This window comes from Mauremys reevesii, linkage group 6, assembly GCF_016161935.1.
Source record: "Mauremys reevesii isolate NIE-2019 linkage group 6, ASM1616193v1, whole genome shotgun sequence".
Classification (NCBI taxonomy): domain Eukaryota; kingdom Metazoa; phylum Chordata; order Testudines; family Geoemydidae; genus Mauremys; species Mauremys reevesii.
In genome coordinates this window covers 15,167,073-15,191,440 of record NC_052628.1, presented here as the reverse complement: position 1 = coordinate 15,191,440, position 24,368 = coordinate 15,167,073, and the positions used below count along the sequence as shown (strand labels likewise).

At 43.8% G+C, this 24,368-nt stretch overlaps 1 protein-coding gene, 1 long non-coding RNA gene and 1 other non-coding gene across 7 annotated transcripts in view; 1 reads left to right on the top strand and 2 right to left on the bottom strand.

Moving 5' to 3' along the window:
- MYO5B (myosin VB) overlaps window positions 1-2,379 on the top strand; it is a 347,217-nt gene extending 344,838 nt beyond the window's left edge. For all 3 annotated transcript variants that reach the window (XM_039543124.1, XM_039543123.1, XM_039543125.1), the window contains one exon: window positions 2,168-2,379. In XM_039543124.1, coding sequence (XP_039399058.1) covers window positions 2,168-2,320 — 153 coding nt within the window. In that variant the 3' untranslated portion in view covers window positions 2,321-2,379. The remainder of the gene's footprint in view (window positions 1-2,167) is intronic.
- On the bottom strand, window positions 384-24,334 carry LOC120407485. 3 transcript variants are annotated; one of them, XR_005600025.1, is made up of 4 exons: window positions 23,467-24,334; window positions 20,159-20,263; window positions 2,139-2,345; window positions 384-1,342 (listed from the first exon to the last, which is right to left on the bottom strand). It is a non-coding gene; the product is annotated as an uncharacterized LOC120407485 (long non-coding RNA). The 3 variants fall into 3 exon arrangements; XR_005600026.1 differs by lacking the exons at window positions 384-1,342; window positions 2,139-2,345 and adding an exon at window positions 19,042-19,256 and having other exon boundaries at window positions 23,467-23,716; window positions 24,045-24,327; XR_005600024.1 differs by lacking the exons at window positions 384-1,342; window positions 2,139-2,345 and adding an exon at window positions 19,042-19,256 and having other exon boundaries at window positions 23,467-24,318.
- Window positions 22,739-22,824, bottom strand: LOC120408797. Its single transcript, XR_005600973.1, has one exon.
- Window positions 24,335-24,368: the final 34 nt, after the last annotated feature.

Sequence of the window (24,368 nt, the reverse complement as noted above, 5' to 3'; positions counted from 1 at the left end):
CATTGTTTCTAGATATCTTTAAAAGGAGGAAGTAGGGGTCATGGTGCCACCTCCCTTAGAAGCATTAATCTAGTAGTTGGGGCACTCTCCTGGGATGTGGGAGAGAGACATTCAGTTCCCTCCTAATCCTGATATGGAGAAGTGATTTGAACTTGGGTGCCCCACATTGCAGAAGAGTGCCCTAACCACTTGGCTGCATAGTCATTCTCAGGGCCGCCCAGGGGGGGAAGGGAGCAAGTGGGGCAATTTGCCCCGGGCCCTGCAGGGGCCCTGCGAGCCCTGGCCCGGCGGCAGTCCAGGTCTTCTGTGGCATTTCGGCGGCAGGGGGCCCTTCAGTGCTGCTGAAGACCTGGAGCAACTGAAGGGCCCCCCACCGCTGAAATGCCGCTGAGGACACAGACCGCCATCGAGTGAATACAAGCGCTGCAGCTCCCCCCCCTTTGCCCCAGGCCCCCGAATCCTCTGGGCGGCCCTGGTCATTCTCACTCTCTGTCTTTGTCCCAACCTTCAATGACTAATTAGTTATACAAAGTGGAACAACTTCAACAGTAGAGACTGAGAAAAACCCACTCCAGATGATCTAATAGCCCCAGGAGTAAGGGAACTTTTCTGCTGTATGTGAGATCCAAGTTTAAATCCCTTCTTCAGACCAGATAGAGGGGGCAATTGAACCTGACTCCTATTCCATATCTTAGGAGAGTGCGCTGAGCAAAACTTTACAAGGCAGGCACTATCACTGTCTCATCCTCCAGCCATTTTGTGAATGGCATCTCAATCCTGAAAACAAAGATTTTGGCTGAAACTTTTTAGCAATTTCACGTCAAATTTGCAATGTTTTCATTTTCTGTTCACCAAAAAAAAAAAAAAAATTGCCCAGTTCTACTTATCAGTATAGTATCTGGGCACTCAAGCGTTCATTTTCTCAATGAGACTAGTCCTGCAAGCAAGGCTAGTAGGATACAGGAATGTAGGACATCATTGAAATGCAGCCACTTCTGAGATGGAAGACAGCAATCAACTGCCACTCAGCATGCTTGAATGTCAAAAAGAGAAAGTAGGAAAACAGTAGCTAGTGTTTAACATTCTTCTCAGTCCTGTTGATGTGCTGGATAAAAGGACAAGCAGGTTGCTGGTAGCGTATGCTGCTACACAAGAGTCGTATTCAGTGTCCAGGTCCACTTTCTCACTCCTGGAGTTGAATGGGCAGCACTTTCCATCACTTTGTGGGAAGTTACAACTTGTGTTGCTCTGCTGCAAACTCCCTGGCTACTTATGCAGCATCATGGATGCATCTCCAGCGGGGAGGCCTGTTCACTGCTTGAAGGAAGATCACGGCAAAACACTGTAGAGGAGAAAGCGGGAGGAATTATTGGAAAAGAAATACTGGGTGGATAACAAAATTCTGTATCGACAGTGCTGACTTCTGATGACAGAAAAGAGAATGGGGCAAAATCTGGCCAGTGTAGGACACGTGGCATAACTGTCCCCACAGAAGCACAAAACCATACTGGAAAAGCAGCAGCAATTTTATTTTTTTTTAGGGACTGCGTACAGGATCATACATTCAATACCGCCACCCCCGTAATTCCCAACTCTGGAATGTTCCTCTTTGGCGCCTGCCAGAGCGGGTCTAGCCAAACCAGACTAGGGAACATATTTCTGCCCATGCTCTTTTGACTGGCCACAGTGCTATGCCTAGCACCTGCCAGGATTTAAGCTTATGTTGATAACATTTCAATTACTTGGTGTATCTTTATTCCCTCTCCCCTAATCATAAAAAGTGCTGGTTAGTTTGTCATCTCTCTAAATCCTGTATCCTACATCACTCAGAAATTCCATTTGGTCAGGCTCCAGTTACACACAATCAGTATTTAGAGAGATGTGTTTGAAACTTTATATTTGATATTCCTAAACATCAATATTGTATGTTGATTGGGGCAGGGATCACTCCATCTTTTATATTTGTCCAGCATGCTGTGCTCAAGAAATAAGTTTTCCCTCTTGGGATGAAACTGGAGCACATTTTTCCTGTATCCTTAGATCCTATACACACACTATCTCTCTTCAGACCTTTTATTGTGTTGTGTTGCAAATGCAAATAAAAAAAAAGCAATGATCGAGATGAAAAACACACTAACCTTTTATTTTTTCCACACAAACCTCATAGGCAAATTTGCAAGAGCGAAATGACCCTCCACAGCTGCTGTTAGACTACAAATATATGTTCCCAGTTTTGTTTCCGTTCAGCCCATCCTCCATAACCATGGACTCTATTCACATCCCTGCTTCTCTCAACTTGGAATTTCTCAATGAAGTCTGAAGAAAATGTCTTCAAACCGGTCCCCCTTCACCAGAGAATTCAAGCAAAAAAAAAAAAAAGAAATCTTTTTAATGTGGACCAAACAAGATTATGGAAGAACCAATACACAGTAATCAGTTAGTGCTAAACTTTATACTACAATAAGACACTGATCTTGTATGTGATTATTTTTTTTTGTAACTTGCAGCTCAAAATAAGAATACTTGAAATACAGAATTTTTTTACTGCTTGATTTCATGTTGAAATAGTGCAAAGCCCACAGCAGAGTCTCCAACAAATATGAACAGCAAACACTGGTAAATGGGAGATGGTTAATTTGGTCTTCATAAGGGGCTATGAAGAAACTCCAGATAAAAATCAAAGTCAAAACACGGTCTTCAGAAAAACGATGGCATTGATAAGGTGGTTTGTACATATTAATGCATTTCTATACAGAGATACAATTTCACATTTCTTCCAGTTGCTAGTCACTGTATCACAATGGTCAGTTCAGAAATATAAGTTGCAAAATGTGCAAATAAGTGTTCATCACACAGGTTAAGGTGACAGACTGAAAACTATGCTTGTTTTCACCAAGGTGGATTTTATTTGTGAGGAATTCTGACTTCCTGAAAGTCACCACTGCTCTCCAAACTTCATCCAATACGCCTTTATTTCTGTGCATGCTGCAGAGATGTGGCTAGAGGTGGTCATTTGGACTTTCTCTCGCCCACAAAATTGTGGTGATGGCCTCAAAGCTTTCTGGTGCAATAATCCAGGAGGTGAGGGGCTGTAGTCTCTCTCCCCCCCGGCAGTACTGGAAACTTGCATTCTAAAATCCACTCCTGGCTTTACCCTATGCTTTTAGGAGTTAAGATACTGCCACATCCAGTAAAGACAAAGATGCTCTATGGGTTTTTAATACCTTACATAATTATGGAGGGCAGTAGCTGTTTCCATGGGCTGATATAGCCAGTACCAGAATCCATGTAACAAAACTAGACCTACACCCAGGGCTGTCCCTAGGGGGGTTTCAGGCCGGGACATAAGCACCGAGTTTCTAATCTGTCAAGGGGTGCTTCGCCCCCACTCTACCCCTTCCCCCTACTGCCTATTCCTGCCCCGCCTCTTCCCCGCCCAGTTTCACTCCTCTCCCCTCCCCCACAGTGCCTCCTGATGCCGTGAAATAACTGATCCACGGTAGGTGCAGGGGCAGGTACTGATCCATGTGCAGGTGGCACTGGGGGGAGGGGGAGGTTCTGGTAGGGGGGCTGCCAGTGGCCGCTGCTTGCCTCATTACCCACCCATGCCCGCCCACCTGCCTCCTCATCCTCCTGCCTGCCGCTCACCTCCCCATTTGCCCTCTGACCCTGCTTGTCCTCCTGCCTCACCTCCCTACCCGCCGCCTCATGATTTTATGGAAGCGTGGGGCCAGGGCGGTTGCCCCGATTCACCATACCCAAGGAATGGCTCTGCCTGCGTCATTCTATAAGTTATGGCATTTTTCACATGTGTGGATAACACATGTAAACCCAATCTAGTTAAATGAAGTTCCTGATCCTGCTCACACTGGGTGAAATCCTAGCCCTAATTAAGTCAGTGGAAAAACTCCAGTTGACTTAGACAGGGTCAGAATTTTACCCATTGAATTCAATAGCAATACTTCTATTGACCAGTGGTGCAGCTTCAGGACCTAAGCTAACAAAAGGAATACTAGCAATCATTTGTTTAATTCACAGTGTTTTAAAGCAAAAGAGAATGGGTAAGAAGTTGAATGACTAAGTCCGTGTCTATACTAGCACTTATGTCGGCAAAACTTTTGTCGCTGAGGGGTGTGAAAAAGACCTCCCTGAGCAACATAAAGTTTGCTGGCATAAGCGCTCGTGTGCACGGCGCTATGTTGGGAGGAGACGCTCTCCTGCTGACATAGCTACGGCCACTCACTGAGCTGGTTTTATTATATTGACAGGTGAGTGCTCTCCTGTTGGCATAACACAGCTAAGTAAGTGCTCTGACAGCAGCACAGCTGTATCAATAGTGTAAGTGTAGACATGGCCCAGCTCAAAAATCCTAAAATTGTATTTTGATAACCCAAAGCACTTTAACAGAACATAGAAGTCAACAATAATCTTAAATTCCTATCAGAATAATGAATTAAAAACTGTCAAATACAAGAAATTATCAGATAAAATCATTTGAATTGTAATCCAATAGGATTTTTTTGAAATCCTTATTAATATAAAAAGTTCCCTCTTCCTCACTATTCAGGAATTGAAATGGGTCTGCTATTCCCAAAGCATTTATTGATCATTCTCAGTACTTGCCAGAATCTATTTAATTCCCAGTAGTCATAGGAAATGCTCTCCTCGCTAGAAGAAAATGGCATCTAAAGATAGACAGTGCCATATAACAGCAATGATTGTATTAATTTGTGATGGGGCATGTTTACAAATTATGACCTTTGCAGCTTTAAGGTCACAACACTTTTGCAGTTCTAACTTTCCAGGCTGCAAAATGCAATGGGGAGATTTGTCACTTGCAAAGACCCAATCTTTTGCAAATCATGAACATGTAGGCCTGTTCACCTCCATAATGGTCCTGCCTAAGAAAATCTTGATTTCTTTGCATTTACTGCTATGGTTCTTATAGTGTCTCAGCAGTTCCATGATGACAAGGTGCTTTTTAGAAAAACCTATCTGCATTTTTCAGACTATTTTTAGTTGCTGTAAATCATCTCCAAATAGCAAATTTATGATTAGGTATCCAATTATCCCAGAACTTGAGAATCTCTTAGACATACACTACACCCCAAACACAACATACCATGGTCACCTTTTAGACAAGGAGTGTGTCTTGATTTAGACATTATGTATATAATCTGTGTATATACACATACTATAATAGTCCTGTGTATGTATATTGCTATTAAAAGCAAACATTAAAGAAATGAGTGCTAGTAAGAGTTATATTGGACTATATCTACAGCAAAAGTACATGCGCTCAAACAAAAGACTATGGTTTAGCATAGCTATTACCAGTGAAGGATATAATTAAGCCAATTCACAATGAAGGAGGAACCTTTTCCTAGAACCAGTGCCCATAATAGAGTATAGCAGAACATTTATTGCCTGTACAGTGCCAGCACTACCTCCAAACTACACTCCTTGATCATTTGCATCTAATGTATGTATTCAGTAATGCCTTCATTTGCCTCCCATTTACAGTAGGAATCACACCACATGTTGGCTGCAGCTCAGAAAGCCCGCTTTCTTGCTCTTCTCAGTGTCAAATGCCTGTCTAAAGTAGTATTTTTTATTAGCTACCTCTTCCGCTACAATATTTCTTCAAAGCATATGTTAAATTTTTCAGTGCATTTTATTTTTTCAATTAAATCCTATGTTTCTCCTGCCGTGAACTCATCTTCATACTAAAGAAAAATAATCTAAAGCAAAACTTAGTCCCGTGAGACGGTTACACAGATGCTGTCCTCACAACTCATCTTATGCCAGCAGTTTCCTCTCAGGCTCTTCAGGTCTCTACCTCTCTCTAATGTTGTGAATTATTCACTGTACGACTCCAACAGGATTCACCAAACTTCATGCTTATCAATCAGACTAAATTAAAGGGAGCTGCAGAATCCTCTTCCACAATGGTCTTGTTACTAATCACAGGTGTAAAATGTGGTTAATGTTCTTCAAAGGGATAATGGTATTTCACTGGGAGCTGTAAGGAACTTAATTTATATGTATTATAAAAAGACTCTCTTACAAACCATTAGTATTGAAATAGATAGGAACTGGGTATTTAATGTTTTGATGTGTAATAATTTAACTTATCCACTAAGCTGCATTTGGAAAAGGATTCTGCAGAAAATATCTTTAACGTACATGATCTTTTCTGTTAGCAATTTTTAAAATATCTGGTTTAATTCAGTTGTATTATCATGCTCAAATAGGCCTTTTTCCGTCAAAAATCTGCAATGTCTTTACATTTAAAAAAAAATTCAAAAATGTTAAATGTAAAAGCACGGCTTTTGGAAAACTTTGTTTTTCAGATTTGTTTTAAGTATTGATGACTAAGATGAGCACTTTCCCACTGTGTGCCTTTAGCTGTTACTAAGATAACTGTGACTTCTCAATGTTTCTCTGAAAAAAGTGTTAAACTGTGGGAAAATATTAATGTCATATCAAAGTCTGTAGATTCATAAGTTCACTTACAGAGCATTACCTTACACTGAGAAGGTTTGCAAAAATGTTTTTAATCTCATCACATTTTTTTCCATGCATTGTATTTCTAAGGGAATGATTGGGACTAGCCCCCTAATCTCCAAGGAAACGTATACTATATGTAATATAAAAATAATCAACACTGACTATAACCATAAACTTGACTTCATACATGCATTCTGTGCTGTGTAGTCCGTGTTCAAGACACTTCCACTACATCCAGGACATAACTTCCAAAAGTTTTATTTTAGTTTGAAACTGGCTTCAGTTTCTTTTCAATTGTATTTTTGTAGCCATTCCTGTTGATCTTTCACAGCTACTGTAAATTTACACTAAGAGTTTGGGGAAAGGAACATCATCCATCAAAGCTCAAAACTGAATTGTGCAACCCTTGCTTGTGCAAAAAATTCCTCACTCAATTACATCCTTGAATCCACTGGAATTAATCATAAGTGAGAATTTCTCACCTGAACAAGGATAGCAAGATTGTATATATAGATCCTGCAACCATACACATAACTTATGCGTAGTCCCATTGTAGTCAATAGACCTGATTCTCCACTCTATTAGCTGTAAGACCAATAATAATAGTGGAGAATCAAACCCAATCTGACTGATCACGTGAGTAAAATTACTCACATGTGTAAGTGTTCACAAGATTTCACCCTCAATTTGTACAGCCCAAGTGAACTGCAAAAGGTTTAAGTGACAATGATAAAACACTTGTAATACTAGGTCATATTTCTTTCCCACTCAGCCTATTATCTGATTATGAAAACGTATTCTTGTCAGATTAAAATTGTTGCGGACAGTGTTGCAGAAGTAACATTTCTTAACTGCACTTAAATGTGCCAACATAATTAAAGTATATTACATGAACCTCCATAAACCTTCTCTTCCAACCTTATTGAATTACATATAGTACAACCATAACTGACTATTTTCTTTCTGAAATTATAGCAGAGTAAACGTTAAAGTGAATTAATTTGGAAAATATTTTTCCCTTCAAGAGTATAGAATTTATTTTTTAAAAACTGCAAATATCAGAAAATAGATCTTGAAACAAAACTGAAATTTAAACAAACTGTCCAAAAATGTGCTATGATAACAGTCCAAGTCCTATTTTTTTGTGTGAAGTCTCATTACCTTAACGAGCAGAAGGTGCAGCTGTTCTGAAGGAGTTTGAATGATATTCAGGGAGGTGAACCCTGAATGTAGATGAAATACTACTGCTGATAAAATATTTTTCCATTTTGAACAAATCTGTAAAAGACACCTTTGTTTATAGGAAAATGCTTGTAATAGTTACTGTAATATTCAGCTGTGGATAAAAATTTGTGAAATAAATACTTTTGAATAAATTAAATTGTGACTTTTTGGACAAAACTGAAAATGTAATATTATTTTGCATTTCAACAATAGCTTCCATCTTAATCTCAAAGCACTTCACAAACATTAAAATGATCAATCCTGAAAGGCTTTTACTTATGACTATGGGCATCTAAGGGTCTGCTCCAAAGCCCAATGAAATTAATGGAAGTGACTTCAATAGGGTTTGAGTGCTGTACACTACTAACGAACATGTTAAGAACTGCCTGGTACTGAGCCTCAGTACTTCCCTGTAAAGTATCATCATCTTTAACCGAGGGAGAAAATGAAGCACAGAGAGATTAAGTGACTTACCCAAGACACTTAGGTCAGTGCTGGGAATAGAATCCAGGTGCATGTCACTCAGCCCAGCGCTTTTAACCAAAAAACTCAACCTTCCTCTTCTCTTCAGAACATTGTTCCTATCAGAAATTTGGCTGGAAAGGTAACATGAGCCATTTGTGTACTCAGTCATTTCTATCCTTTGTGGTGGTAGGCCCAATTAGATAGCACAGGTGTAGGTGAGGGCAGACTTTGGCCTAGTATAATTAAGAAGGAAGAGGAAGTTACTCACCTGGTGCAGTCCGTCCTGCCTGCGCACACACCACTCCCCACCTGCCATGAGGCTAGCCAGCATGCGTGGGCATTTCTCTCTCAGTTCCGACTCTACTGTAGAGTCAACAAGTGGAACTCCGAAGTAAGAGGGCAGGAGGGAGGGTTGTGGAGCACCCACAGAGAGACACATGTCGAAGAACATTGTTACTGCACAAGGTGAATAACAACTTCTTCGAGTAGTAGTGTCCCTATTGGAGCTCCAATGTAGGTGACTCTTGAGCAGTACTCACTGCTGGAGGCTGGGACTTTGGAGTCGAGTCTGATACAAATGATAGTACAGAGGCCCCGAACTGGGTATATGAAGCCAAATCACTCAGAATGACATACTGTTCTGGGAAGGTATTTGCAGATGCCTGTGTAGTTGCTCTGCATCCCTCTGATACGGGGATATCCTTAGAGAAGGTATTTGATGAGACCACCAACTTTGTGGAATGCGTGAGTATTGAAGATGGGGGTATTACCCCCTCATAATTGGTAGCAGAGTTTAATACAGTTGGAGACCCACTTGAAGAGCCTCTGAGCTGAGATCACTGCATCTTTTGACCTTTACACAACTGAAAGGAAGAGCCTTAGAGATTTCCGGAAGGCTTTTGTCCTGTCTAAGTAGAAGGCCAAAGCTCTCCTCACATCGAGCGTATGGAGGATGTTATCTGTTATCTGTATGAGGTTTTGGATAGAATGTTGGGAGTTGAATGAGTTGATTCATGTGAAATGCAGAAGTTATTTTGAGTGAACTTTAGGTGAAGCCTGAGTGTGACCTTCTCTGGGAAGAACACTGTAAAAGGGGGATGTACCTCAAAACTGCTATCTCCCCTATCCTTCTGGCAGAAGTGATGGTGATGAGGAATGCTGTCTTCCTGGAAAAGTGAGTGAGTTAACAAGCAAGTTCATGGGTTCAAATGGTGGTCTATTCAGGCCCTTTAACACTAGGTTGAGGTCCCATTGCAGAGTGGGGGCCTGGGGTTGTGGGAAGAGGTTTGCTATACATTTTAGAAACCTCTTCATAGCTGGGTGAGAGAAGATTGAGTAGCCTTCTACCTTCTAGCTACAATTGCTGTCATGTTAACCTTCAGCAAGCTAACAGAGACACCCGATTTCTTTAGGGATAACAGATAGTCGAGGATCACCGGTAAGGTGGCTGAATTAGGGGTGATATGCTTGTGTTGGCACCATATCTGGAATCTCTTTCATTTTCTGTAGGTAGGTGTGACAAGTAGCACCATTCCTACTGTGCAATAGTACCTCCTGTACCACCTCCAAGCAGGATGCCTCTATGTGCTGGAACCATGAAGGAGCCACGCTTTGAGATGCAGGACCCATGGATTGCGGTGAAGGGTGCGACCTGTGTTTTGTGATAGGAGGTAGGGACTGATTGGTAGGGTCACCGTGAACAGAAGGCCAGCTGAGACAGGAAGGGTACCATGTCTGACTGGGCCAGGTGCGGGAAATCAAAATGGTATTTGCTTTTTCCCTTTTTATCTTCAACAAAACCTCATTACAGGGATTCACAGACCTCTTGTTACCAGTCTTTAGTAACTGGCTCATTTCCTTGACGTAGAAGTTTGCAGGAATATCTCACTCCAGAATTCTGGAGGTTGAAGGGTCAACTCTATAAGCAGGAATTTTGGCCTTAACTCTCTGTCCTTCCTGGACTTGAGTTTTAGCTGCTGGCACCAACCACACTTTTGTAGATTGTGCTTCTTCCTAAGGCAGCGAATACACTACTAGTGTCCATCCATTAGTGGGATGGAATGTTTGCAGCTAAGACACTTTTTGAAGCCTGGGGAGCCAAGCATATCCTTGTGACTTGTCCAGGGTGGGGGCGGTAGGCGAGACCTTATTGTTGTTTTGTTTTCTTTTTTCCAGCAACTAAAAACAAATAAGTACTAAAAGAAAGGGGCTTCAAAGGAGCAAAAAAAATTGCAAAACTATCAGGAGTTAACGTTCTGTGAACGGACCGCTCTCAGCTCCGGCTCTAGCTTAGGGTGGCTGAGAAGAAACTGAGGGAGAAATGCCCGCGCATGCTGGCTAGACTCATGGCAGCCGAGGAGCTGCGAGTGTGCTGGCGGGATGGACTGCTATTGAAATTCTCTGATCGACAGCACAGAGGCGCACGCACACCTATAGTGGAGCACCACTAGGGATACTACTCGAAGAAAAATACATTCCCAGGTGGAATTACTCTGTGTGCATGCATAAGAGCAAATTTAACAATACGGGTACTGGACAGACTAGATATGGGGTTCTCAAACTGGGGATTGGGATCCCTTGGGGGGTCACAAGGTTATTACATGGGGAGTCACGACCTGTCAGCCTCCACTCCAAACCCTGCTTTGCCTCCAGCATCTATAATGGTGTTTATAAATTAAAAAAACTTTTTATATATTTGGTCACACTCTGAGGCTTGCTATGTGAAAGAGGTCACCAGCACAAAAGTTTGAGAACCACTGGACTAGATGAAGTGAAAGGGGGAGGGACTAAATCAGAGGTTCCTAAACTATGGTCTGTGGAGCTTTGCAGATCGTCTAAAGAGAGTGCCTGATCAAATAGTGCTGTCATGTCTCCCTGTGTTAATCTGACAGAAACTGAACCAATGAGAGAGGGAGATGAAATGATGAGCAAAGAAAATTTTTTTCCCCGAAAGGGACAAAACACATGTTGCTCTAAAGACAGCTGAAAAACGCATCAGTACTTTCCTGATATGACTCTCTTATATAACCAATTGATGTGGCTGCCATAGAGATCATGAATGGGAGAGTGTCTGAGACAATGTGTATAATAAATAATACTCTATTATTAGAACTTCGGGAACACCGGGCCAGGACAACTGAAAATGATTTCCAGTCTTAGCTAGAACACATGGAAATACGTAATTGCATGTTTTGCACCAGTATCGTCACTCGGGAAGCCTCTGACAGTTTTAAAGAGCCATTCCACTACTAACTTTGATCTTTAGAAAGCAGATCTTACTCTTGAGAATGTCTGTCTGTTAAATTGCAATAAATATTAAACCCACCACCCTCCTTACTGAAATTCTACAAATATTCCTTAGAAAAATAGGCATTAGTACTGCAAACTAGCACTCTTATTAGGCTTATGGATAACACTGAGGGCAGACACTATAATCATCGACTTTGGACCTTTAAAGCAGGAACCCCGTGGGAGGGGTAGAGCCAGTACAAGTGGTGCTGTTTACCTAATCTTTGTACTCTCCAGCTTACTGTATTTGCTCTTCAAATAGCGAATTACTCGGTTTATCAGTCAAAATCCTTCCTGAAGCGAGTGCAAGAAAAAGGAGCCCTTTCCCATTTGCACATGACAAGAATGGCACTCTGAACCATATTGGCAAAGTACTTGACCAGCTAAAATATTTTTAATTAAACCCTGAGGATCCCTTATTCTTAAAAAATTATTCAGGCCATTTGAGGTATAAGGAGTTAAACAAAATTCTCATTTTCCCGTGTTCAGAATCATTTAGCATGTTCCACATTCATTGCCTATGCACACTGCCCAGCTCAGATTATTGTGCCTCATCAAGATAGATCATGAAGCTGAACTTTAAATCCAAGCTCTCCCAGAATTTGGGGCTATACAAATCTGAGGGTTGGTCCAGAATAGAGACTAAGGTCAGCTGCTCAATTAGGCTACTGATCTGAATTTACCCAGAAGTTCAGAAATATATGGAGCGGAAGTGTAGGTTCATGCCCAGCTCTAGTTCCTGGAAAAAGCAATCTGCATGCATGCTGCGTGGGGATTACATGGTTACTAAAAAGCGACAGAGTCCTGTGGCACCTTATAGACTAACAGACATATTGGAGCATGAGCTTTCGTGGGTGAATACCCACTTCGTCAGACGCATGTCACTAAAACATCCACGGTTAGAGTAGGTAGTATAAACATTGGGAAGGAAAATAAACCTTGTTTCAGGGCATAAACCAATCTCATAGCATTATGAAGAAAACTTCCCCTATGAACACATTTCATATTTGTCCTTTGGGGAGAAGCTCTATGCCAAGAAGCCCTGTCTTGTGAGGGTCTCCAAAGCTTTCCTCACCATTGCTTGTACCTGTTAAAAGTCCATATTGGAAAGATAAAGAGCCCCACCCAAAATAGCCACCAGTTGCCCCCATCATTTAAAGCACCAAAGCATGTGACCCTGCTCACACCAGGTCTAATCAGAACACTTGAATTTTGTGGATCCCCAGACAAGCTTGCTCTCTCCCCTCTGCAGGGCAGATGACCACTCCCACAGGTTGTGCTTCTCTTCACAGCCTTACAGTCCAGCTTCTCTCTCCCCCACCCCCAACCTTCCCACCAAGTCCAATCACTAGCTCATGTCTGTACCTCAGCCTTTAGTGGTCTGTATATCAGATTTCTCCCTGCTCTGACACCAGATATGCCAGCACTCATGAATTGATCATGAGAGTCGTGATTTCTCAGTAAAATTAAGCCTCTCTCATGATCACACAATAGAAATCTCAAATGTCAGGATTTTTTTTCAGCCACCACACAAATGTGTTTCCAGTCAAACAGGAATCCCCCTCCCCTCCCTAAACAAAGCAATGAGGTTTCTCCACCAGCAGTTAATTCCAAAGTACTTTGAAAGACATGTGAATTCAGTTACATACCAGATAAACAAAGCTATTAAGCTAACAAGAGACCTCATAGTTACATCCCAGCAGGGCAGAGAAACTTCACAGAAGTGGGGAGGGCCAACCCTCAAATAAGCACTTGAATTAACTGGGGAAAAAACCCTGACCTTTGAGAGCTCTAAAAGTGAGGCTTAATTTTATTTAGAAAATCCTGTCAGCCACTCCAGGTGCAGCCAGCGCTCCAGCTGTCAGCGCCAGGTGGCTGCTCCTCTGCCAGCCTGGGAAGTGGGAGATGGAACCCCACTGAACCCCTCAAGGCCTGGGGAGGATGAGGAACCCTAAGGAGCAGAGATGAGGCTGGGGGCTGAAGTGAGGAGGGTCAGGGGGCTAGATTGATGGTGGGTTCTGAACAGGTTGAGTGAGCGCTGGGAGAGTGAACTGAGGGTAGTGGAGATCAATGGGATATGGGGGCTGAACTGATGGGGTGGTGAGTATGGGGCGCTGGGGCACTGAACTGAGGCTATGGTGGCAGCGCTTTGAAGCGCCAAGTGTAGTCAAAGCGCCAGCGCTGGGAGAAAACTCTCCCAGCGCTGTCCGTACTCCACCTCCCTGTGGGGAATAATGGACAGCGCTGGGAGCGCGGCTCCCAGCCCTGGGGCTTTGACTACACTGGCGCTTTGTAGCGCCGCAATTTGCAGCGCTGCAGAGGGTGTGTTTTCACACCCTGCTGCAGCGCTGCAAATTTGTAAGTGTAGCCAAGCCCTAAGAGGGGGGCTGAGTTGAGGGGGGTTGGGTGGGGAGAGAACTGAGGCAGGGACTAGGAGATTGGATTAATTGCTAGGCAGGAGACTGGCAGTTATGGGAATGAGAGAGGCCAAAAATCACCTTATCCAGTACATGTGGGAGAGTGGACAACACTAACTGTCACATGTACACATGCTGGGAATGGGCAGGGGGAGTTCAAAAATCAAGAGACTGGTCTAAAAAAACACAATTTTGTTTTTAATGTCATGATTTTGGGGCCAATCTCATGATTTTTGATTTCCTGAAGTTGGCAATATTGTGACTTCTTCATTAACTCCTCATCCTCACCTCCTGCTCCAGCCCTTATGTTTAACAGGCAGCAACAGGACCATTAAATGTAGGAATTATGTAAGCCGCTGTATCCCTCTTCCCTCAGATCATGCCGTATCCTGGGACTGGGGGTACATCTTGTCCCTGTGGCACCTCCTACCATCACTAGTAATCATGGCTGTGGGCCTGAAGCCACCTGGAGCCTTAGTGCTTGCCACCACCTATAATCACACCTGCTGGAGCCCTCTGTTGCTTCTAGCCTTTGACTACCTTTGATAATCAGGGAACAGGCACCCTAAGGGGAGAACAGGGGGTCTGAACCCCAAATAATAAGCAATTGAATCAACTGGCTATATACAATGATATGGTGTATAAATATATTTGAAGCAAGGTCTTTTATGAAAGCTTGTAATGTTCTGAACTTGATGGTCATGAGGAGATATGTAGACAGGCTATGGTTACAAATGTATGTATGTATATATGTACAGAACATTGTAATTGTAACTAGGCTGCAACTACAGCATCACCTCCCAATAGGCGGTCGAGTAATCCGGCAAGGAGGGTCAACTCCCAGGCTAGTTGTTTACACACAACTAACTATAAGGATTAGCATTGTACTACCTAGGGAAAGACAATGATGGACCATAGAAACTGAAAAGAAAACCCCCTGGATCCTATCACAGCATGTGATGTACCTCACCCCACTGTACTAAATGCCCAAATATAAACTATGTGGGTGAAACCAAACAATCATTATGCTCTCCAATGAACTCTCAGAAAAATGATAAAAGACAAAAGACAAAAACAGCATATCACTGTAGATGAACACATTTCAAAAAATGATCACTCTGTATATGACCTCTCAGTCCTTATTCTCAAAGGAAATCTGCAAAAACCTGCACAACACCTTCAAAAGACAAGCCGAGCAGCTTAAATTTATAACTTTGCTAGACACTAAAAATCATGGTCTTAATAAAGACATTAGATTTTTGGCTTTTTACAACAATCTCTAACCAAGGGCTCCTGAGGTCCTGTCCTCGGCCAAGCTGGAAGCTGGAGCGGGGCCAGGGAGCCTGTCCTCACCCCTGCGTGCCCCCCTGGGCTCTCCGCCTGGCCGAGGGCAGGTGGAGGGTCCATGACTCCATGGCTCCTCACAGATGCCCGCACGGCTCTTACCGTGGCCAGACTGCAGCTGGCTGGAGCCAGGTTGGGGAGAGCCACATGGGCAGCTGTGGAGTTGTGGGTTCTCCATCTGCTCTAAGACAGGCGGGGACAGAGGCTGGGGGTTGCTCTCAGCCCCTCCACACACACACCCTGGGCAAGTGGAGGGTCTGCTGCAGCTCCCCACCCACCAACTGCCCAGGCTTCCTGGCTGGGTTCCACACTGGCCTGGCCAGAGGGTGGGGCCTTAGGGGGAAGAGGAAGAGGAAGGGAAAGGGGTGGGGTTCGCTCAGGTGAAAAGTGGATGTTCATAGCAATACCCTTGTAAAGGATAATGGGGGAGGCTTTTATGGAAAAAGGTAGAATATTTATGGTCTTCATTTATTCACTCTAATTTATGGTTTCGTGTGCCAGTAAAACATTTTAATCTTTTTAGAAGGTCTCTTTCTATAAGTCTATAATATATAACTAAACTATTGTTATATGTAAAGTAAATAAGGTTTCAAAATGTTCCAGAAGCTTTATTTAAAATTAAATTAAAATGCAGAGCCCCCCCGGACCTGTGGCCACGACCCAGGCAGTGTGAGTGCCACTGAAAATCAGCTCACATGCCGCCTTCGGCACGTGTGCCATAGGTTGCCTACCCCTGCTGTAGACACTACCTACTTTGACAGTAGGGTTTCTCCTGTCAGTGTAGGTAATCCACCTCCCTAAGAGGCAGTGTATAGGTTGACAGAAGAATTCTTCCATCCACCGAGCACTGTCTACTCCACGAGTTAGGTTGGCATAGCTACCTCTCTCTCGGGTGTGGATTTTTCACACCCCTGAGAGACATAGCTATGCTGATGTAATTTCCTAGTGTAGATCTGACTTTCAGACAGCCCCTGGACTTCCCCAGTTGTTCTAGTCTCAAAGAACAACCATACAGTATGGTTTTATGTGGATTACAGAAAATGTAGGCCTGGTCTACACCAGGACATTAGGTCAGTATAACTACATTGCGCAGCAGTGTGAAAAATCCATAGCCGAGTGACACAGTTAAACCAATCTAACTCCAGTGTAGGTCAACAGGAGAATTTTCCCATCAATCTAGCTACTGACTCTCAGGGAGGTGCACTAGGTCAGCGTAGGAGGGAGTGTCTTCACTGAAGCACTACAGCAGGGAAGCTGCACCACTGCAGCATTTAAAGCGTACACAAGCCCTGAATGTGGTTACAGTCCCAGATGCTTGCCCTATGCCTCATGTGGATAATGTGTTAGACAGATGTAGCAGAACTAAACATTTAACTACTTTAGATTTAACTAAGGGACAAGTGGCAAATTCCTTTGGAAAGAGTCACACAAAAAGTCTCCATTCATTACTAATTTTGGACTTTTTGAGTTTAAGGTACTAACCTCTGGATAAATTAAAGCAGGAGCCACATTTCAGAGGCTGGTTAATCAGGTACTATATGGATTCAAGGACATGCTCAATATACCAGTATTGTCTATGTAGCTGAGAGTAATACCTAGGAGGAACACAAAACACATGTGGGGAAGATATTAAAGCCTCAAGGAGGGAGGCAGGCTGCATAGTCAAGGTGTCAAAATATACAGTAGAGGCAGCAAAGATCCCTTACCTGCATCATTAGATGGGCAGAGGCCAAGTCTACCCATATCCCTCGAAAGCAGAAAGCTATTGTGAATTGGCTTGTCCCCAAAACTAAGAAACAGATTCAATCTTTTTATAGATCTGGTTAACTATTATTGAAAAGCTGTGGGAGGTTTCAGTGACATTGTTGCTCCTATCGTGAGCCTTTGCCAGAAAACAAAACCAGAAAAAGTGGTTTGGTCAGACTCCTGTCAAAAGGGTTTTGATACAGTGAAACAAATTTTCTCAAAGACACACATTTTGGCCAGTCCAGATTTTAAGAAAATGTTTAAAATGTGCATTGATGCATTCAACAAAGGTCTCACAGCTATACTAATGCAGACTGGGGAGGATAACAAGAAACAACCCATTGCATTGCTGAGCAAAAAACTCTCTCCCACGGAACCACCATAATAGATAAGGAGTGTTATGGGCTGTGAAATAACTCAGTTCTGGTCTACGCTAGAAAATTAGATTGGCATAACTGTCACTCCCGGGTGTAAAAAATCCACAACCCTGAGTGACATAGTTAAGTCGATTTAAGTCCCCACCTAGACATGATTAGATTGACCGAAGAATTCTTCCATTGACCTAGCCACAGCCACTCAGGGAGGTGGATTAACTACGCCAAAAGTGTAGATGTGTCTGCACTGAACCGCTGCAGCAGCACAGCTGTAGTGCTGCTGTACCATTTCAGGTGTAGACAAGCCCTCAGAACTTACCTGTTCAATAGGCGGTTCAGGGTATTAACAGACCACACACAGTACTGGTATAGCTACATAGAATGAGCATAGCTTTGCAATATGATATGGAAATTAAACGTATTGATGGGCTGGAGATAGCCAACACTCTGTCCAGAAAAGAGGGGACCAGAGGTGAAGCTTATGTCATGGTCAGTGGCCAAAACTCCAGCATCAAACTCACAAAGGGGTGTGAGACTATCAGGGTCAAGACATACCAAGAGGAGAACAGAGGGTCTGAACCCCAAAGAATAAGCAATTGAATTAACTGGTTCCATAGAATATTAGAGTTGGAAGGGACCTCAGGAGGTCATCCAGTCCAACCTCCTGCTCAAAGCAGGACCAACACCCACTAAATCATCCCAGACAGGACTTTGTCAAGCCAGACCTTAAAAACCTCTAAGGATGGAGATTCCACCACCTCCCTAGGTAACCCATTCCAGTGCTTCACTCCCTGTCCCCCACAGTGAAATAGTGTTTCCTAATATCCAACCTAGACCTCCACAACTGCAACTTGAGACCATTGTTCCTTGTTCGGTCATCTGCCACCACTGAGAACAGCCAAACTCCATCCTCTATGGAACCCAACTTCAGGTAGTTGAAGGCTGTTATCAAATCTTCTCTTCTGTAGACTAAATAACCCCAGTTCCCTCAGACTCTCCTCATAAGTCATGTGCCCCAGCCCCCTAATAATTTTCATTGTCCTCCGCTGGACTCTCCAATTTGTCCACATCCCTTCTGTAGTGGGGGACCAAAACTGGATGCAATACTCCAGGTGTGGCCTCACCAGTGCCAAACAGAGGGGAATAATCACTTCCCTCGATCTGCTGGCAATGCTTCTACTAATACAGCCCAATATGCATTGTCCTTCTTGGCAACAAGGGCACACTGCTGACTCATATCCAGCTCTTGTCCATGTAATCCCCAGGTCCTTTTCTGCAGAACTGCTGCTTAGCCAGTCGGTCCCCAGCCTATAGCGGTGCATGGGATTCTTCCTTCCTAAGTGCAGGACTCTGCACTTGTCCTTGTTGAACCTCATCAGATTTCTTTTGGCCCAATCCTCCAATTTGTGTAGGTCACTCTGGACCCTATCCCTACCCTCCCATGTATCTCTCTCTCCCCATAATTTAGTGTCATCTGAATTTGCTGATGATGCAATTAATCCCATCATCCAGATAATTAATAAAGCTGTTGAACAAAACCGGCCCCAGGACAGACCCCATGTTGACCGAAACAGAGGCTAAGATTAAAGCGGCCCAGATTTTTCGGACTTAGGGTCGTCCCCTACCAGTATCTATCACTGGGGGTTTGTATTTTTACAGAAGACTTTACGAAATAAAGGTACAACAGAGTTTATTAAAGGGAGGTAATGGCAAGGACCCCCAAAATAACCAAGTTGACAACAAGCAGATAACAAAACAAGGCAGGCTGTAACAAGAGAGAACTATACGGACAAACACACAATGATTATAACAACATCTTTAGCAGCGTGAACTACTGATGTCCTTTTTCTCCTTAGGTTGGTACGGCACGCCAGGACCACTGGATCCCCTGGATGGAAGAAGGATCTTAAAGGAGGGCCGGACGAGCGTCTTTCAGGTAAGTTGTTGAACTCCCCCTCCCTCTACCTGCGTCGTCGTGCGTGCAGTAAGCGAATCTTACAAAAGATGGATTATAAACTTCCTTAGCTGGCGCTAGCGCTGGGCGCAGCGCTGGCCAGCGCGCGCTTTAAGTAGTGTCGCCAGCGCCAGCGCTGAGAAGAAGCAGCGCTGTCCGTCCCTCCACCTCTGGGGGGACTAGCGGACAGCTGGCGGGGCGGGCTCCCCGCCTGGGGGGCTGACACACTGGCGCTTTGTAGCGCTGCAAATTTGTAAGTGTAGCCAAGCCCTAAGTGTGTGTGAGTGAATAATCCTCTACTTAAAGTAGCCCACGTGGGGCAAATGGCCTACCTTTGTCTGTTCTGCATTCTGCCACGCAGATGGGCAGCCCTGATCTGATCTGAACACCGCTTATATAGACTTTTGGTTACTAGGTGGATTAGATGATTGACAGCCACTGTCTTTCTCACCTAAACATGGAAAAGGCGCTAAATTGGAGTGGGGAGGGAACAAGAAGGCTCACAAACATGGATGCCTAGTTGTCCTTTAGAGGATCCAAGATGGCTTTAGGATTTCTACCTCTACACCCCCTGGGGCACTCCGCTTGATACTGGCTGCCAACTAGACATCCAGCCATTGATCACTCCCATTGAGCCCGACAATCTAGCCAGCTTTCTATCCACCTTACAGTCCATTCATCCAATCCATACTTTAACTTGCTGGCAAGAATACTGTGCGAGACCGTATCAAAAGCTTTGCTAAAGTCAAGATATATCACTTCCACCATTTTCCCCATATCCACAGTGCCAGTTATCTCATTATAGAAGGCAATCAGGTTGGTCAGGCATGACTTACTCTTGGTGAATCCATGTTGACGGTTCCTGATCACCTTCCTCTCCTCCAAGTGCTTCAAAATGGCTCCGCAATCACATCGGCCAACTCCCTCAACACCTTGGATACCTTAGATACATACAATGGAAATATGTGAAGTAAGGTCTTTTATGAAAGCTTGTAATATTCTAAACTTGATGATCATTGGGAGATATGTACATACAGGCTGGTTATGAATGCATGCATGCATGTATATATGTGTAGAACACTGTAAATGTAACTAGGGTGCAATTACAGCATCACTTCACAACAGGAGGGTGAAGTAAACAGGCAGAGAGGGTCACCTTTCAGGCTAGTTGTTTACACAAAACTTACTGTAAGCACCTAGCATTGTGCAACTTAAGGAAAGACAATGGTGGGCCATTAGGTAATGGAAAGAGGGAAAATGAAAAGAAAACCCCAGTCTTGGAAAATTAAGGGCTGGTCTAAACTAGGAATTTATATCGGTATAGCTACCTCTCTCAGGGGTATGAAAAATGTATACCCTAGAGAGATTTAGCTATACTGCCCTATCTCCCTATGTAGAGACAGCACTAGGTCCATGGAAGAATTCTTCCATCAACCTAGCTACCACCTCACGGGAAGGTGCATTAACTATGCTGACAGGAGAACCCCTCCTGTCAGTATATGTAGCATCACACTACAGCATTTTAAGTGGAGACATACCTTAAAGGAGGGTATTGCTGCCGCCCATGAATTACCATAGTCTTAAGACCCTGTCTACACTTCAGTATAACTTATGTTGCTCAGGGATATAAATAATCCACACCGCTGAGCAACATAAATTACACGGACCTAAGTGCTGATGTAGACAGCGCTATGTCAGGGGGAGAGCTTCACCCCCTGATATAGCTACCATCTCTTGCAGAGGCAGGAGTTATTAAACTGACGGTTGGCTTAGAGCATCTCCACCACAAGTGTTATAGTGGCACAGCTGTAAGTGCTGCACTGTAGATGTAGCCTGAGAGAGGGGGAAAAAAGCTCTGCAAACCCTGTAGGCTGTTTAAAGGGAAGGGGTTTGAAGTGAAGGTTATCTGGAAGAGCTACGAGGAACAACATCTAAGCAGGGTGCTGTTGTATGTGGAACACTGGATCCCCACTAAGACAGAGGGCATGCTGGAAAACTGTTCAGAGGCAACAGATAAGTTCCCTTTTCTAAAACAAGTTAGCTAATATTGAAGTGTAAAGTTTGAGATTGCATCTTTATTTATCTTTGGTGTAACCTGTTTGTGTTTTTCTTTACTATTTCATCTTTGAATTTATGATTTTTCTATTAAATAAACGTTTTGTTTACTTTTACCCCAGCCAGGGCTGTGCAAACTGTGTGGAGTGTGTGTGTCAAAGTGAACTGATAACTGAGGGCAGGTTTCACTCCTTTTTGGGGGTGATGAACTGGAGGGGAAAAGTCTGGTAGTTAAAATTCAGGGAGGTGGATTTGGGGGGACTTGGGACCAGAAGGGCTAGTGGGGTCACGCTGCAAGGAGTAACTAGGTGGATGGAAGCCAGGGCTGAGACCTTTATGCTTGTAGGCTGGCTACTGGTGTCAAGAGGTCTGAGCCATAGCAGCACAGCATTTAGGCACCCAAGGTTATAAGTCAGGCAGTGACAGAATCCCTTACTGGTCTGGGGGATCCCCAAAATGTCGATGCAGAGCCTTGATCCACACACACAAACTTTTAATCCACTCTCTCTCTCAGCAACAAAATTGTATAGAATGAAGAATCTGGAAATTACTGCCCATCATATTATAAATTATCTCAAAAGGGATGCAGTTTAAATTGTTTGTAAATAGCCGCCTCATTTGCACCTTTCACCCAATCATCTCAAAGCATTTTACAGACCTCTATATGCCACAGAGTGGGTACAGTAGACTCAGTTACGAACACGGAATGGAGGTTGTTCATAACTCTGAAATGTTGATAACTATGAACAAAACGTTATTGTTCTTTCAAAAGTTTAGAAATGAACCTTGACTTAAACACAGCTTTGAAACTTTACTATGCAGAAGAAAAATGCTTATTTTAACCATCTTAATTTTAATGGAACAAGCACAGAAAGTTTCTTTACATTGTCAATTTTTTTTTAATTTTCCCTTTTTTCATAGTATGTTTAATGCCATACTGTACTTGCTTATTTATGTATTTATTTGTCTCTGTTGCTGCCTGATTGTGTACTTTCATTTCCAAATGAGGTGTGTGGTTGACTGGTGAGTTCATAACTCTGGTGTTTGTAACTCTGAACTTCTACTGTAAGTATCATAAGTCCCATTTTACAGCTAGGGAAACTGAGACACAGATTTTGTGATGTGATTAAGATCACATTAGAAAGTCAATGGTAGAGCCAGAAACTGAACCCAAGAACTGCTGATTTCTGATCCCTTACTTTATCCTGTAAGCACAGATTCATTACAGAGGTGTCCTAAAATATTATTTTAATGTGTATCAGAAATCAGCTGTATAAATCTTGATCCTGCAAAAAACACCAATGAGGTTCTGTGCAGGGGCCACCCATGTGGCTCCAGCTTCAGGACATATGTTGTTGTTCTGGTCTCAGCTGCCTTTCTCAGCACAAATCTCATCATGTAGTTCTGCAGAACTCAGATTGCGCAGTGGGCTAATCATCACAGACCAGGGCTTAGTGAGCGCCACACTTTTTCTTTCCTGCCACCTTCATGCAAGATGTTCCCACCTGTCATTCTCCCAGTCACATTAGAACTAGGAGTAGATGTAGATTTTTATCAGTAAATGTTGGTGAATGTCAATTTCACTGTACAAACCAATTAAAATATTTCCATCTATGATCATTTGAATTTACAAATAGACAAAAGAAAAAAATGCTGCCTGAGAACTCAATTTGATTTAAGGATATTTACTTCGTATATTCTGATATGTGATGTTGACAATTTGTGTTTTAACAGATATAAAGCTTTAACTTTTTAAAATTTAGTCTACTGTAATTAAATTATTGTCTGATTCCCCCCACCCCCATAACTTCCTGCAACTGTGAAAATTTAAACTGTAAATTAGGGGGTGGGAGAAATTCTTAAAACCTGTAATTTTGATCTATTGAGAAAATTTAAAACAATAAAAATAAAGAATGCTTAACAATAAACACCAACATCCATCAAAATTATGAAAAAATAAGAATCTAATTCTGACAAGCCTAATTATCTCTCACACCACAGAAATCTTCTAACAGAGATTTCTACACAAAAACTTTATTTTAAAACAACCACCATATGTCGTCATACATGTGTATTTTAAAACACTTACCTGTCTATTTCTAGCTTTGCAGAGCAAAAGCCTCTTCCAAGGGGGTGGTGTGCTGAGTAATAGGAGCAACAGGGGACGACATCACAAGTTTTCATGGAATTTCTTCCAAATTGTTCTGTGGGGGTCAGGGGTACCCCCGATGGAAAAGGCAGTAGGATCGATTGACAAACTCACAGACTCCAGGAGATCAGCGGGCCTGAGCAGCTCCGTGTCCCCAGCGCTCCCAGGACGCCTGCAGCTGGTCTCCTCCCTAGGGAGTGGGGGGCTGCCATTACAGGAGCATCCCCAATGTGCAAGGGATTTGTGTGTGCGCGCGCACGCGGCAGGGGTGTGTGTGTGGGGGGGGTGTAATACCACGACTGGGTTGGGTGTGAGGGCCGCCCAGGCACGGGACTGGACTGTGTGTGTTGCGCCCAAAGGAAAGGGGGGAAAGGAGGAGGAGGAGGGGGGTGTTAAGGGGCAGCAGCACAGAAGGGCGGGAAGAGAAGACACTGGGCAGACGGCAGTGAGTACAGGGGCCCCCGGGGCTCCAGGCAGTGAGTACCACAGGCTTCCCCCTCCAGCCCGCTCCGCTTTACTTCCGCAGGCGCCGATTCCACCGGCCCCCAGCGCCAACGCCATAGGGGATAGGTGGGGGAGGGGCGGCTGCCCTCCCTGAGCCCGGCACCTACAGGAACCCGCCTCTGGCGCGAGGCCTTCACGTTAACAACGACGGCGCCCCCCCGGGTCCATAACGCGGCTTGCGCCGAATGTGCTGTTCCGGATGGCAGCGAGGCGGGCGGGAATTAGGGGCTGGGTGGGGGGCTGGCCCCTGGGCAGTGCCGCGTGAGGCGGGAATTAGGGGCGGGGTAGGGGGCTGGCCCCGGGGCCGTGCCGCGTGAGGCGGGAGTTAGGGGCGGGGT